Source organism: Guillardia theta (genome assembly GCF_000315625.1).
Source record: "Guillardia theta CCMP2712 unplaced genomic scaffold GUITHscaffold_103, whole genome shotgun sequence".
Taxonomy (NCBI): Eukaryota; class Cryptophyceae; order Pyrenomonadales; family Geminigeraceae; genus Guillardia; species Guillardia theta.
This window is the reverse complement of record NW_005434571.1, coordinates 209,209-224,356: the sequence shown is the minus strand read 5'-3', so window position 1 is coordinate 224,356 and position 15,148 is coordinate 209,209. Positions and strand designations below refer to the sequence as shown.

Here is a 15,148-nt window from a genome sequence, read left to right as displayed (position 1 = left end):
CACCCCACGCTCTCAGCAGCTCTCGCTGAATCCTTCAGACTAAGTCCCCTTCTACCTCCTCTCTTTCTCGTTGACTTGTCCTTCTCCTTCCTCTACTTATCTCATTGAGCATCAAACAGAAAAAAACAACCTACCTTCAGTGACAAAATGGCGAGCGCTTGTAACGAAGCAGCGGCAGCGGAGACGCAGCTCAAGCAGTGGATCAGCAATGGCATCATTACCTTTGATCTCATCCAGAAACTGATCGCTTCCTCTGCCCCCCCTCTCTCAGTTCCTCCGGGCTCTGCATGCTCGACCTCCAGCTCACAGGGTGACCCTAGGCTTGCCGTCGAGGCGACGCCGGCGTCGTCTCCTCCTGCTTCTGCTCTTGTCAGAAAGCGACGGACTCCTGACTCGTCTGACTCCGATCAGTCTGACGAGTATTTCATGGATACGGAGAGTGAGGAGGAGCTGGACGTGTCGTCCTTGCCCCCGGAGCTTGGCGACCAAACCCGCCTGAATCAGCGGGACATGGCAAGGCGATTGTCCATCGACATGTCGGAGGACGAGATCGTCAAGCGCGTGCTGGGAATCGTGTTCCCGGACGGAGATCCTGCGACTGTCCGCAAGATGGCGAGCTACCGCTTCGACGTCGCCGCAGCTGTGCGCATGGCGGTCAGGAAGCTCAAGAGCGCGAGGGAGCGGGGAGGATGGAAGAGGTTCGACGTGTCGGAGGGAGGAGACCTGCCGGAGATCATAGCAGGTGGGGTAACGCAGAACGGAAAGACCAAGATCAAGGTCCTTGGTATCATCACAGCAGGGCTGCTGGGCATCGGGACCATCCTCCTCTCCACCACCCACCGCGGGGTGCAGACCCTGACAGACAAGATCAACGCCGAGCTGGGCAGGCTGGTGGACAAGAAGCTGGGGATAGAGTGCATCTGTCTTACGGCCGTTCAGAGGCCCACTGCCTACCCCGGCATCCTCCTCAAGTACCTCCAGACCGGCTGCTGCACGCTCCCTGACTCGGCCTATCGTATCCGCCAGATGTGCTCCATCCTCCAGCAGACGAACCCGGCCGAGTATCCATGCCAGCTCATCATGGACGAGGCAGACTCCTTCTATCGCAACCGCCGTGCGCTCGTGGGAGCTGACGACGAGGAGTCGCTGTGCCGCAGGCAGAGCCGGATTACCCAGCTAGAGGAGGCCCTGGATCAGCTTCGAGGAGTCGCCCACCTGGTGCTCCGCTGGAACGTCTCTGCGACGCTCGTCCCGGTCTTCCTCCACCTCCAGGACAAGCGCGGCGGGGTCGACACACAGTCGATCCTCTACACGAAGCCGGAGGGGGACTACATCGGGGTGGTTGACTTCAAGCCCCTGGTGGTGGACGGGGAGGAGCAGTTCATCGAGTACGGGGACCTCAAGCCCAGCAACCTCTACTGCAACGATCTGACGGACGAGATGTTCCGGCAGGCCTTTAGCAAGGACAAGTCTCTTACGCTCGTCATGAACAACAGCCGGGTCAACGCTATCAACAACGTCTTCGACCTCGCCACCAGCCTCCAGCGGGACTACCCGCACGTCGCCGCCCTCGTCATCGTGGGAGGACCCCGAGGCATCTCCTACTTCCCTCCGCCTGCCCCTAAGGCTCCACTCAACGGCCCGGCTCCGAGCAAGGATGAGCTGAACACGAAGCCGCAGATCTCAGTCAGTCAGGCCATCGAGATGGTCGACCGACACGCCGGGCTCGACACTCCTCTTGTCATTGTCGGCTACTCGCAGATGATCCGGGGGGACTCCTTCAGGAGCTCCCTCCGCGTCCCCACCCACCTCATCTGCGCCTTGGGAACAGCCATGAGCATTGAGAAGATGGTGCAGGCGATGGGGAGAGCGACGTACCAGAACAGCACGCTCGAGAGCAACGGCTTCTCCCATGTCACCGTCCTCACCTACGCCATGGACTACGACACGGCCCAGGCTTACCCGCAGTGGCTCCTTGAGATGGAGACGAAGCTAGCTGAAGGCATGATGCTGCCAGAAGCGCTTTCGAGCTCCGCTCAGTACACGGACAAGGCCAACTTTACCTTCCGCCAGCGGAAGCCCATCGGTCAGAAGAAGGACATGCTCAGCTTGGACGTCTCCTACTCCCGCCCCCAGCCGGGCCAGGAGCGAGCGGGACGCCGATGGCTCGACCGTCGCATGAGAAGCAACCCAGTGGCCAGCAAGCTCATTGAGCTGGCTAAGAGGCATGCGGAGAGCTTCGAGTCCTACATGCAGGAGCTGACTGAGGACGACTTCGCGGTGGGGTTGACGGCCCGCGAGTATTGCGATGAGTGGAACAAGAGCGTGTCGGAGGGAGAGGCGGCCTCCCTCAACTTCGTGACGAGCAACCTGACCAAACTCGTCGACAACGGCATCATGAAGCGATCCCATGACAAGCCAGCGAGATACTGGCTGCCATGCGAGGAGATCTGAGGGGCGAGCGACACCACTTGGCGCTGCTGCTTGACATGGGTTGCCAGGAGGAGAACAGAGGACGTGAAAGACATTGAGAGTGACAGTTATTCTAGGACCTGATATCAACCTTCTAATAAATCGTCTGAAAGACAAGGTCAACGGGCTGATGTAGCATCAAGAGTCTGAGAGACGAGCAGCAATGGTTTTGTTCACATGTTGCAAATCTTTCTGACTGGTTTGTTTCATCGGTGGTTTGTTTCATGCTTTCCCCCTTCTGTTGTGATAGCAACTTTTAATGGAGACCGCAGCTGCTGCCGAGAACACACCAGCCATTTCAAATGATACTCTATGAGACTCCTTGATTACTGCTGATGACGTAGAAAGATATTTTCACAACGAAATCTCGTAGAGAGGAAACTGCACGTATGGACAAGATACTAGGCAGAAAACAATCTTTGAGAAGGACAAACATATATTTACAAACAAGAATACATGCAAACTATGCTTCTTACTACGCGACATTTTACACGGTGCGCATGTTTGGCAAGAAAAGTATGTCCGAGTCAACCGTCCATGATTTCTTGCGCAGCAGTGGATAAGACGAGGACCTGCGATTGTCTAGCCTATTCTTAACTGTCGTGATGTTCTCCAAAACGAATGACGTCATTTCATCGGCACTTTTCGGTGTAGTCTGACATCCTCGGCGGATGTTCTTGAAATCTTTCAAGCGAAGATAGTACGGCTGCACTGTTGAGCAAGATTCCGGCTCGCAATCCTTAGGCTGAGCAGCAGTTTGTTGCTCCTCAAAGTCGATCTGCAAGCTGGAATGGGATGTGTTCGAGCTCTGATCCGTCTTTGGGCATGCTGGTTGTAACTCTGACGCAACTGAGCTCGCGCTCGACGTCGAGGACTGTCTCGACACCTCCTGGTACTTGGGAGCAGCTTGAATGCAGTCCTGTGCAAGGGCTGCAGCAAAAAGGATAACAAGGGGCTGGCGGAGGTTTGCAACGCCAATAAGGACACGGTATGCGTAGACTGTCTGCAGTGCCCTGACAATCACTTCTCCATCTGTGAGACATTCATCAACACCTGCAAGCAGTGCTCCATCTGCGACAATGGCTTCTTTGCTGACCCCTTCAGGCCCTGTGGCAAGGGGAGCCAAAGGTACGATGACACCTACTGCATCCCCTGCAAGTCTAGCTGCCTGCCCACGGAATATATTGCGTCTCCCTGCAACCCTTATCAGGACCTCGTATGCAAGTCGTGCTCTGCCTGCGGTCCAAACCAGTACCTTGCCTCCCCTTGCAGCCAGTACAACAACACGCTGTGCAAGGACTGTGCTGCCTGTCCCGCCAACCACTACCGCGTCTCAGAATGCTCGGACACTCAGAATGTCAGGTGCAACCCCTGCTCTGCCTCCTGCCCCTTTGGCTATCAGAAGGTGGCCGACTGCACTTTCACACAGGACATCCAGTGCCAGATGTACGACCTTGGGACTTGCCCTCAGAACTACACCTCGGCAGTGCAGGGGGTCTTTACCGTAGAGACCTGCGTGTTGTGTGCGGACTACGCCTATGAGGCAAGCCCCGGGGTGTGTCTTGGATGCGACAATGGCAAGTACCTCGATCTCACCACGAGAGAGTGCATCGATTGCCCTCTGAACTCCTACGCTCCGCCCTACAGCAACAGCGTCTTCCAATGCCAGTGCCTCAAAGGCCACACGGGCTACAACAGCAGCGCCTGCTCAGTCTGCCCCATCAATTACTACAGATCCGGCTCCGAACCCGGCTTCTGCTACCCCTGCCCTTCAGGGAGGGTCTCCAAGTACGCGGCAGAGGGCATTTCTCAATGCCTTTGCTCTAACAACACCATCGAGACCAACGGGAAGTGTGAGAACTGTGCCATAGGCAAGTATGCCACCAGCGACAACACCTGCCAGGCTTGCCCTACCAACTATGGATACTACCCGACAAGGGTGGGGTGCGGCTGCCCTGCCAACTACTACGGCTTCACGGACCCCATCCATGTCTTTGGAGAGGGCAGCTGCTCCAGCGTGCTCTACCGCGGCTACACCACCAGTTTCACGCTATCCGGCGCCTCCTGCACCGTGTGGCTCAATGCGTTTGCCAGCGTGAGGATCAAGGTTCTCGACATTGCAGGGGGTGCCATGAAGGTAAAGTATGGCACCGACATCTATTCCTTCGACGGCAACATTGACGTCTATGAGGTCAACTACCAACTAACGGTGAGCAAGGTCCTCATGTCTTTGAACACCGAGGGCTATGCAACTGTCAGCGCGGAGATCGTCTGCAACCGTTGCCCCAACGCCTCCACCTCCTCTCCCGCAACCATGTTTGTCGAGGGCTGCCAGTGCCAGACCGGCTTCAGCATCGTCAACGGAATCTGCCAGAAGAACGGCTGCCCGGCAGGACAGTACCTTCCCAATTACTACGACCCGACTTGTGTGCAGTGCCCTGAAAACACCTACAAGACGACTGTATCGTCGCTCTTTAAGGACTGCTTGCCTTGCCCTCTACACTCCTATGCACAGGCCGGCAGCACCTCCTTTGCCGATTGCCAATGCCTCGCCAACTACTACAAGTCGGGCACGAGCTGCCTTGAATGCCCGGCCAACTCTATCAGCGCTGTCAACTCCCTCTCTGCAACAAGCTGTCAGTGCAAGCCCGGATACACCGGACCCAACGGTGGCCCCTGCACCAAGTGCAGCTCCACGCAGTACAAGCCGACCATCGGACCGGAGGCTTGCACCAGCTGTCGCCCGAACTCTGTCATTGTAGAGAATGAGAACGTCAGCAGAATGTCAGCCGTTAGTGCACGGACTACTTCCAGAGTCTACTAGAGCACTTTTGCGAGGGTGGGGGTATAGCTGTAAATCATGCAGAAATACAACCTCACCCCCTTAATTACCCTCGACGGGCTACATCGGGTGGGTAGTGGTGAGATTCCAAGCGCCTTATTTCTTTCACCTCAAGATCGCATGTCACAAGGTTAACGGCTGAATGACTTTCTAGAGTCTACACACTGTCCCCCAGTTACCCCCGTGCCTGGTCGCCAAGTCTGCACCCTGGCCTCTTCGTAGGCTGATGAGTCACGCCCCGGCCGCCGCTGCGACCCCAGTAGGACACACCTACTAGGATCGGACTCACCGGTGGCGGCCGCCAACGGTCACCGTGCTCGGAGGCCGCGCTCGGACGCCCGGCCGCTGAACATCGGACCGACTGTCAGGGGCCGGGCCGGGCGGCACGCCTCCGAGTCGGCGGCCGAGGCGGCTCCGAGGCCCGGCGATTGACTCTGCGCGGCCCCGGGCCGCGGCGGACCGTACCGTCAACGTGACTGTTCACGGCCGCCCGGCGGCGGTTGAACGGACCAACGGTTGGCCCACAGTTACCGTGACGGTGGGGGCCCGGCCCGCGGCCAGCCGGGCCCTGCTCAGCCGGGGCCCGGGCTCTGCCGGCCCGGGGGTCCGGGGCCGCGCGGGACAGTGAGTGACCGTTCCAAAATTCCGAAGCCTGGGGCCGGCGGCCCGGGGCCGCGGGCCCGGGCCGGGGCCCCCGGCGGGCGGAGCGTCTAACTTACCGTACGGTTCACTGAGTCAAGCCCGGCCGGCTGAGCCCGGCCGGCTGCGGCCAGCAGTGGCAGCCGCTGAGCCTGGCCCGGGCGGTCACCGGTGCCCGGCCCGGCCAACTTGAACGATTACAGTACCGCCGCCGGGTCACTCGGACGGTGCCGGGCCGCGGCCCCAGGCCACAGGCTGGCCCGGCGGCCACTCAGTACCGTCCGATCACTACTCTCGGAGGCTCCGAGCGGCCCGGGGGCATCATTAACGGTAATGCCGCGCCGCGGGGGCCGACTGAGCGAGGCCGGGCGCGGCTCCCGGCTCCACGCCCGCCGGGGCGGCCCGGCGGGAAGTTCCGAAGTTCGGGCCGGGCCGGGAGCGCCGCGCCGCGGCCCGGCCGGGCCCCGGGCGGCTTGGGCCTTCCGTTCAACGTTACCGTCACGGTACTCATCAGGGCCCGGCGCCCGGGCGCCGGGCCCGTCACGCCGTTGATATGATTCAGTGACTGATAGTGCAGTGCCACCGTGAAGTTGGCCCTTAACTTAATTTTGAGTCTTCTTCATCCTTACTTTACTCGTGTCGTTGACAATCTCTGTGTTGTGTATACAACATTCTGGAAGCGAAGTGGTTGATTCATGACCTCGAAACAAGGAAGAGGAGGAAAGAAACCTCAGCCGGAAAGGGGCCCTCAACCTCGATCTAAGCAATCAGGAGCATTTCAAACAGAAATTGCTGAAGAGAGTTCTGAGGAAGAAGTCGAATGGAGCGAGCGGCTGCAGCTGCAGCAGCAGCAGCTTTCTCCGAGTCAGACCAGTGGATCTTTGACTCAAACTTATAGGGATGGAGATGTACAACGTGAAGCGCTGTCTAGCGCGGATCAACGGGCCCGAAACAAGAGGGATACTCCCTTGCGAAGTATTCTGCGATCAGAGGAGGCAACTCAGAGAGCAGCCTCCCCTGCAACATCGGTACGTCTGCCAAGCTCGGAAAATTTTTCATCCGACCCCGTCATGTCCTCGCCAGTGGCGCAGGACCGAGCTCTTCTCCTTCTTCGTCGAATGTGTGCCCTCCTGGCTGACACCATGCAGGGCCGGCGAGCGTTTCCACATGCTCGCCAATGCTGCCGACGAATTTGCGACAGCCGACGCTGCTGCAACACCAGAGCTCCCGCATCTCGCACGGAAAGTTACCCTGCAAGATGCTAACGCTGATATCTATTCAGCTGAGGAATCAGCTAGCGCTGAATCCTCTGATCAGGAACCAGTCCTCTCCAATCGGACTCTCGTGAATGTGCTAACGAACTCCAAGAGTTTCAATTCCAGCCGCATTCCGATGTACAAAGGTTTTGCTGATCCTCGCTCTGTCGAAGAATTCCTTCGTCAGTGCAACCGCGAATTAATCGCTCAAGAGATCCCAACTCGCAAATGGGTGAAGAGCATCACGCCGTTGTTCACCAACGAAGTGATGGTCGTGGTAGAACGTAAGTACGGAAAGAGTCTCGAGGCCATCAACAAGCTTAAATGGGATGAATTTTCAACTCATCTATGTTCGTGTCTAGCCCCAATGCGGCAAGCCAAGAACTATCAGACTCAGCTTGATCAGCTCAAGCAGCAGCCCAACGAATCCGCCTGGGCGTACTTGACTCGCGCCACGACACTCTTCGCAACGCTCGAATCGCAGGTAGGGTCCGCCATCCTGTACTTCAACGATCAGCCACTCCGGAAATTCATCAAGGGATTTTCGCATACGCCGACGCGCACGTCTATCCACACATGGTTTACGATTTATCGCAGTCAGTATGGACACGGAGAAGACATGTTCTCTCGCCTAGTCACTTTCATCACAGCTCTTCTGGACGATGGTGAACCGCTAACAGTGTCTAAGCAGCCTAACTCAGCTGCTGCTAACGCTGCGCAGACCTCTTCGCACACTAAGGCCAAAGCCAACGGTGGGCAGAACAAGAAGAAGTCCAACGGTAAAGAAAACCAGCGCAAGCAGAAATCCATCCGTTGTTTTTACTGTCAAGAACCGGGTCACATCAAGCCGGACTGCGAGCAGTACAAGCGCGAAGTCGCCCTCCAGCAGGAGCGCCATGAGAAACTCATGGCAACCCAGCATGAACAGCATGTTCAGCTTTTAGCTGCTCTTCAACCGCTCGCGACGCGTGCGGGAAACGAGTAGCAGCGGCAGGCAACGAGAGGGGAGCATCACTTGCTCCTCCTGCCGCTGGTCTTCGCCCCAGCCCTCTCTTACCAGGTACGGTAGCAGCTTGAGAAGCAGGAAATAGAAGTCTCTAAGTTTACTAGGAGGTAAACTACGCACAACCACCACACTCACTGTGCATGCAAGTGGGGGAAATTCAGGAGGCCGTCCGCACGAGATGCGTCCGCCTATATAGGGAATATCCGGCAGAGTATCCGACGAGTATCCGTGGTTCCGGATCCTCATGGATACAACAACAGAAGATGCTAGACACAATCCTTCGCTCCAGGTCCCCTATCACAATAGGTCGGATTCCGCTCTTTTCCACTGACTTGGCAGCAGGAATGAATCGCCCCCCTCTGGTGTATTCCTCGAGGAAAGCGCCCGAAGGGATTCCCAGCGCGATCGGCTTCAATATGAGGTTAATGTATCGCTGTTTGTGATCATCATGCAGTCTGAGAATGTGTCGCAGGTGCTGGAATGGTCGCCAACCAAATTGATCAGGGGCCGAGGAAGCAGTGAATCGCCGCAGGAATTTCCCTACCTCTCGCTGATCTAAAATCTTGTCAAGCAATGAGGCCGGTTCATCGGCTCGGATGGCATCGTCGAGCTGAGCACTTAGCATTTGCCTTGAGGAGCCGACTGCGTCTAGGAGCGTTGGAGGAATGGGGTCCAGTCTCGTCGGAAATTTCTCACGAGTTTGCTGCCATAGCTGCTCAAATGGATCTGGGGAGAGGCCATGGCCCACAAGCGCCTGTCGAGCTTTCTTCATATCCCGATTTTGGTAATGCTCAACAGCCGAGAGGATTTTCTTTTTCTCCAACTGCTCGCTCTCCATCACTGGCTGCTGCACGCCCTCTCTCGCACGGTCAGGTCCTTGTGGGCGACCTGCATTTTGACGGTTAGGTTGTTGGCGCCTACCTTGCGGTGCCCGCGGTCTCGTGCCTCGTCCCGACCCAGTTAGTCCCGCCGTGGGCTGCTGCGTGACATCCTGCGGATCTCCACCGCTGCCAACCGCTGGGCCGTCTTGGTCAAAGGAAACACCCTCTTCTAGTTTCAGCAATGTCTCCCAACGCCGCCCTTGGAGGAAATGGTGGATACGGTAGCTCACATCTCGGTTTTGTCGCGAGATTGCAAGAACTGGATTCACTCTCAGCAGGAGCAGTGGGAGACAATGCCACAAGCTCCGGATAATCTTAGCTTCCTCGCAATGCAAGTCAGGGTAACCTTGTAGCAGGTCTAACGTAAACTGTAGCGCACTCTTCCATTTATCAATCGTCTGGCGATTGGGGTGTTTGATGGTTGTAATGGAAGGATTACGAGCCAGGAGTGCCGGAAGCTTATGTGGTCCCTGTTGAGCAAAGAGAGGGAGGGCTCTGTGCCAATTCGACGTACCACAAGGCATGTCTTGCGGACGCAGATTATGAAAGTAAGCCGCTGCGCTAGATTGCGTGCCAGGGTCTTCTGGGAAAAGATTTGCCGGTTGAGGAGGGGGCGGTGGGGGTGTAGGATTGACCGTAGGCTGATCGGTGGGTGTCCTCTGGGAGATGGATCGGCGAAATCTTGCCTGCTTCCGAGGTCTTTGGTTCCCCGAACCTCCTCCAGATCCAGCGGCGGAGGAGGCAAAGTCATCCTGCGGAGGAGACGCTGCAGAACGAGATTGCCCTTCCAGCATGTCAGGAGTCCGTAGGGGTTCCTGCTGTGAGCGTGGCTCAGAGTCAGAGGAGCTCTCTTGGGACACAAGGCCTGTGTGAGGAAAGTGGGACGACGAGCCCGGCGTGCCAGTCAGTAGAGGATCAACAACAGAACTGTGATGACGGAGGATGGCAGGCCGCTTGTGCCGCGCCATGATGTCTCACAGTGATGATGGAAGTGAGAGCGGATCTTCACGGGAGTCACGCGGCCAGGACTCCGGAGCTTTCAGGAGCAGTGCTTTTTAACTTAACTTTGAGTAAACTGAGAAGCTTTTTAACGGTCATATGACTTGTGAAGCCTCAGGGGTACTGAGAGTTGAGTGATCCCTCACCAGAGACCCATCGAGTACCCCTGACTTCAAACTTTGACTGGCCTGTCTACCACCGGTCATCGCCTACCCCTATAAAACACCCGGTGACCCCCATAGCCCTCTGGATCCGACCACCCCCCACCTACCCCCCGATTTACTCTCAGAGTCAGCGGTCACTCACTCACTTTCACACCAGGTGCGCCGGGTAGTGGTACGGGTGGCGACTCGCGACACATACCGGTTTTAGAGAGGTCTAGGGTGGAGGGGTGGCGGTGGTAGTACAGAGCCTCCCAAGTTACGGATATATGTCCAGCGGAGCACCGGTGGTTTCAAAATGAAAGATGTTTGCATACTCAGAGTAGGGTAGGGGTCAGGACCGTTGTATGAAAAGAGGGGTACTATGTGTAGTAGAGGAGGTGGGGGTGGAGAACCCATCCGTACTTTTCGACGGCGAAAAGCTGGGTTGCTGCTCCTGCTAAACCCCGCTCTCCCCTTCTCCCCTAGATCCCTCTCCCTCTCCTCTCCCTCTTCCTCTCTACTCTCCTTCCTCCTCTTCCTAGTCGTTTCAACACTGCACGTGGGCTGTAAGAAGGGCACGATTCTAAATCGTGTGTTTTCCTGCCCGCAAGGCATTGCAGCGGCTGTACAAACGACCAGCTTGCTGTTGTGCTTTCATCTCGCATATCGCTGAGTGAACATACTGTATACACCAAGAATGCCGTCCTTCACCCCTATTCCAGAGTCCCATCAAAAGGTCTGGGCAAAGATGCAAGTGCAAGAGCCTGAGGTAAGTGGAAGTTATTCTTCCCTCAAAGATTTGTATCCTCCTCTTCTCCCCCCCCCCCTCCTCCCTCCTCCCTCCTCCCTCCTCCCTTCTCTCTTTTCCCTTCCCTCCTCCCTCCTCCCTTCTCTCTTTTCCCTTCCCTCCTCCCTCCTCCCTCCTCCCTTCTATTCTCCTCCCTCCTCCCTTCTTTTCTCTTCCCTTTTCTCTTCCCTCCTCCCTTCGTTCCCCCTCCCTTCCCTCCTCCCTTAACTCCTCCCTCCTCCCTTCTTTCCTCCCTCATGGCAAGTGCTCTGCTCATTCCTTCCACCTTTTCAAACACTGATCTTGTTGTGCAGATCAAAGCAGACTTTGGGTCGGCGGGGCAGACAGAACAGTTTCACGTGATGCTGCCAGCAAAGAAGATCGCTCCTCTAGCAGAGAATGCGGTCAGTGTATGGAGAATCCTGGAGGTCGTGTGCTGATGTAATGGGAAGGTTCCAAAAGAAGTCATCAAGAAGCTGCAAGAGGAGCAAACCGCAGAGATGGTTCGCAGGACAGAGCAGCTGATGTGCGGAAACAGATTGTTTGCCAGGTGGGATTTGATCCTTTCCACAGGCACCTTGAGTACATCGAGGAAATGCAGGAGCAGCAGAGACTAATGGAACAGGTTTGAGAACGCTGTCATGTGTTCTTGGCGGTTCCTTCTTTCATGCCTAAACTGTAATGATACCTGGTGTTAACTCAACTTATTCCTTTTCTTGGTTCTTGAATCTTGATCAGCTCTCGCTGCTATCCACTAAATGCACTTTTTCCTGTCTCTTCTCATCTTCATGCATTTTTGGTGTTATGATCGTTCAAGTTTTTGTTTCCTGAATTGATGAGCTATCCGCAGCAAGACGCTATGAGAAGGATGAAGGCCAAAAGACCAGAAGAAAGACTCGTGCTGGAAGAAATGCAACTGTCATGTGCGGAAATCTACTGATATCGTCTTCTTTTGTCTCGATGTTCAGTTTAATGCGTGCCAACTCAATATCTGATCCTTACTTCGACGCTTCTCCCTTACTCCTCTTTCTGAAGCAGCTTCCTTCTATCCTTCTTTCAACCTCCCATCCTCCACTTCCATATCCTTGATTTATCTTGTTCCGCCTTCCCCTTCTTATCCTCACATATATTGCACTTGTTGTGCTTTCTGTTGTGCTCTTGGTGTGCTCTGATAGGCCATGACTAACGCCTGTTCTCACAGCCGATAATGTGGGAGCGTCTTCTTCAGCTCCATGCAGTACCTGCTCCTCCCCCAAATCTCCAGGTGACCTCATCTGAGCAGTCTAGCTCTCGAGCGCTCTAACTCGCTCTCATGGCAGTACGGTCTCGACTCCCTGCACTCAAGAGCTTGAAGAACAGAAAAGTCAGCGCTGAGAGCTGATTGGTCTGCGGTGTTGACAACTGACGATTCATTCTTATTCATGTATTACATTCTTTCTGTAACCTCAAGAGCTCACTCTCTGTGTACATCTAAACTACAAGCAATGCAGAAAGTTGACTTCTTGGAATCCGCAAGGATCGTATCATGCCTTGTCTTTCTGGCGAATCTCTTTTTGACGGGTTTGCTCATCAGTCGCTTTCCAACAAAATCCTGAGACATTCCTCGTTGGCTTGCTTGTTCTGAAAGTTTTCAACAATTCTCTCAGCATCAGCGGCAGACAATATTCATCATAATCTTTGTTCTAACCATATCCATCAGAATGACTTGATCAGGGTATCTTGCAATCAACATGCTCGATGAAACATTCATGCAAGACATGAGAAGCATGATACAAAGCAGAAGATGCACTGAGGTGATAAAAGTGCGTTTCATGGTACGGCGATATCGCTTTCCTTACCTCAGCCAGACAGTCCACAGGGAGTTTCCCCTCTGAGTTTGTTGTGAAGACAGCTTCAGGATACCTGAACATGGCGTGAGTGAGCGACAAATGGGAGTACTGAGTCACGAGGATCTGAGGATTCTCAATGTTTCAATGTCATCGTCTGTTCCCTGTCAAGCAAGTGTTTGTAAGTCAGTTGCAAAGCTGCAATCACTGAAGATTGACAGCAAAGAAGTAAAAGGAAGAGACAACAGAACAGATTTGAGATTCCCGGCGTACAGATGACAAATGAAAACTATGAATGCTGTCGCAAACAGCAGAAGGTAACATGGAACAGGATCAGATTGACATTTCACATCATCATCATCATCATCATCACCATCATGGATGCCTTATTATTGCCATGATCATGGTCAACACCAACATAATCTAAATCGTCATAAGATCATCATCATGATCAACAACAACACATGAGAACATCTTCACAACGCTTCTTCGACCCACGTTGTCAGCAACATCATCTTCTCTATCTTCCTCCTCCTATGCATCTCACCCGCAGACTAAAGGCAAAGTAGTGGAGAGGAAGCCAGCCAGCGCTGTCTTGTACTGTGATCGCCTACACGAAGAACAATAAAAAAGCATGAGGATAAGGACGCGTGAGATGTGGTAGAGGTCTTAGATAACTCAAGGTGATGAGCAACAATGATTGTCCAAGGTGGAAAGAAGTAGGAAGGGGGGAGGGAGGGAGGGAGAGAGACGGGTAGGGAGGGAGGGAGGGAGGGGAGGGAGGGAGGGAGGGAGGGAGGGAGGGAGGGAGGGAGGAAAGAAGGAGGGAGACAACGGGGAAGGAAGAATGAAGGCAATTATGGGCCAGAGAAGAGTCAGAAAAGGTATCATGTCTACGAGCAGAGCAAGAAGCTTCGACGTCACGTACTTGCGGGTTGTAAGCAAGCAGCGTCTGCGATGATGGGCGTTTAACAGACAGCAAAACAGAAGAAAACAAACACATGTTTACTCACCTTGACAGCCCTGGAAGAAGCACCAGCTGCGCAAGCAAAGTGAAGCGGAAGGCAACCTGAACGGCATGTAAAACAGTAGTAGCAGGATAACAACAGGAAAGTCTGATATGGTAACAGCAAGAGACAGGAGTTTCATGGACACGTTGTAGAAAGCAAAATAGCCTTGTACTCTATCACTGCCAACATGCTGATATTGCCATCATCTGGCCTTGTTGTTTCTCCGACTCCTCTCTTCCTCGCACGATTCCTGTTGTTGGCATGCAATCCCTTCCTCCTTCCTACCCTGACCCTTCCTTGTCCTTGTCCTCGTTCATCAACAATCTTTCCTCTGTCTCACCTTCTGCTTCTGCCCTTGCCGCAGAGGAAGGAGAAGTCTGCAGGAGGAGGTCGAGAGACTTGGTCTCATTCGGAAAGTACCTGAAAGAATGTGAGCACATGCTGAGGTATCAGACCTCATCACGATGATAGAAATCAAACATCACGTGTAAACATACTTCTCTTCTCTCCTCTCCTCTCCTCTTCTCTTCTCTTCTCTTCTCTTCTCTTCTCTGCTCTGCTCCCCTTCACCCCAACTCCTTTCTGTTGCTTCTTTCCGTCCATCCTCTTCTTGTCCCCTCCCCTCCCCTCCCCTCCCCTCCTCCTCTCCTCTCCCCAGTACCTGCACAGCAGATGTACAGGGAGCAGCCCCGACTCCTTCAGCGCCCCGTCAGCCAACGAGGGCACCCGCTTCAGGATCTTTCCGAGGACAGAAAACTTCTGTCCGTTGTACTTGGCCAGGTAGTGCAGGACGTTCCGCCGGTCCTCGGGGTTGACATGCATGGCGAGCGTCTCGTCGTCCATGCTGGACAGCACCTGGTCGACATCGTCGTCCATCGCCTCTACGTTGCTGAGCAAGGAAGAGAGGGAGTGAGCTTGCTTAGCATGCATCTCCTCCACCAGCCGTCGGTGGATGTGGCTGAACTGCTCCAGGACTTCGGACTTGTCGTTAACACCGTCCTCTTCGTCATGGCTGTTAGGCATCTGAGACTGATCCTGCGCTGCGCTGAGACACACTTTGACTGCCAGTGATCTATGAGGAGAGGAGGAGGGGTAGCGGCATTACGATCTCAGCGACTTGTTGAAGTTTCAGTTCCGAGGGCCTTGAGGAGAAATTCCGATCTGCAAGACTCGAGGAAATGAATTCTTCGAGGTAGCGGAAGCACGATGTCTTGGGGAAGTTGTGGAGTAAGAGCAGACGATGTTATTTCTGATATTGAGGCTGAAGATAATGCCAAGTTGATGATG

At 54.8% G+C, this 15,148-nt stretch overlaps 4 protein-coding genes across 4 annotated transcripts; 3 read left to right on the top strand and 1 right to left on the bottom strand.

The window, feature by feature from the left end:
- Window positions 1-147: 147 nt before the first annotated feature.
- Window positions 148-2,454, top strand: GUITHDRAFT_117023 (hypothetical protein; the record flags this gene model as incomplete). The annotated part of the gene is made up of 1 exon (XM_005823777.1): window positions 148-2,454. The coding sequence occupies one exon, from the start codon at window positions 148-150 to the stop codon at window positions 2,452-2,454; it is 2,307 nt and encodes a 768-aa protein (XP_005823834.1).
- An 808-nt stretch (window positions 2,455-3,262) lies between these two features.
- On the top strand, window positions 3,263-5,296 carry GUITHDRAFT_165645 (hypothetical protein; the record flags this gene model as incomplete). Its single annotated transcript, XM_005823776.1, has 2 exons — window positions 3,263-3,303; window positions 3,409-5,296. The coding sequence occupies 2 exons, from the start codon at window positions 3,263-3,265 to the stop codon at window positions 5,294-5,296; spliced, it is 1,929 nt and encodes a 642-aa protein (XP_005823833.1).
- Window positions 5,297-10,935: 5,639 nt separating this feature from the next.
- GUITHDRAFT_145472 (hypothetical protein) lies at window positions 10,936-11,965 on the top strand (the record flags this gene model as incomplete). Its single annotated transcript, XM_005823775.1, has 5 exons — window positions 10,936-11,007; window positions 11,340-11,429; window positions 11,478-11,575; window positions 11,599-11,650; window positions 11,876-11,965. The coding sequence occupies 5 exons, from the start codon at window positions 10,936-10,938 to the stop codon at window positions 11,963-11,965; spliced, it is 402 nt and encodes a 133-aa protein (XP_005823832.1).
- Window positions 11,966-12,548: 583 nt separating this feature from the next.
- GUITHDRAFT_117019 (hypothetical protein) lies at window positions 12,549-14,884 on the bottom strand (the record flags this gene model as incomplete). The annotated part of the gene is made up of 7 exons (XM_005823774.1): window positions 12,549-12,707; window positions 12,864-12,927; window positions 13,399-13,461; window positions 13,865-13,920; window positions 13,959-14,026; window positions 14,202-14,281; window positions 14,523-14,884. The coding sequence occupies 7 exons, from the start codon at window positions 14,882-14,884 to the stop codon at window positions 12,549-12,551; spliced, it is 852 nt and encodes a 283-aa protein (XP_005823831.1).
- Between the last annotated feature and the right edge of the window lie 264 nt (window positions 14,885-15,148).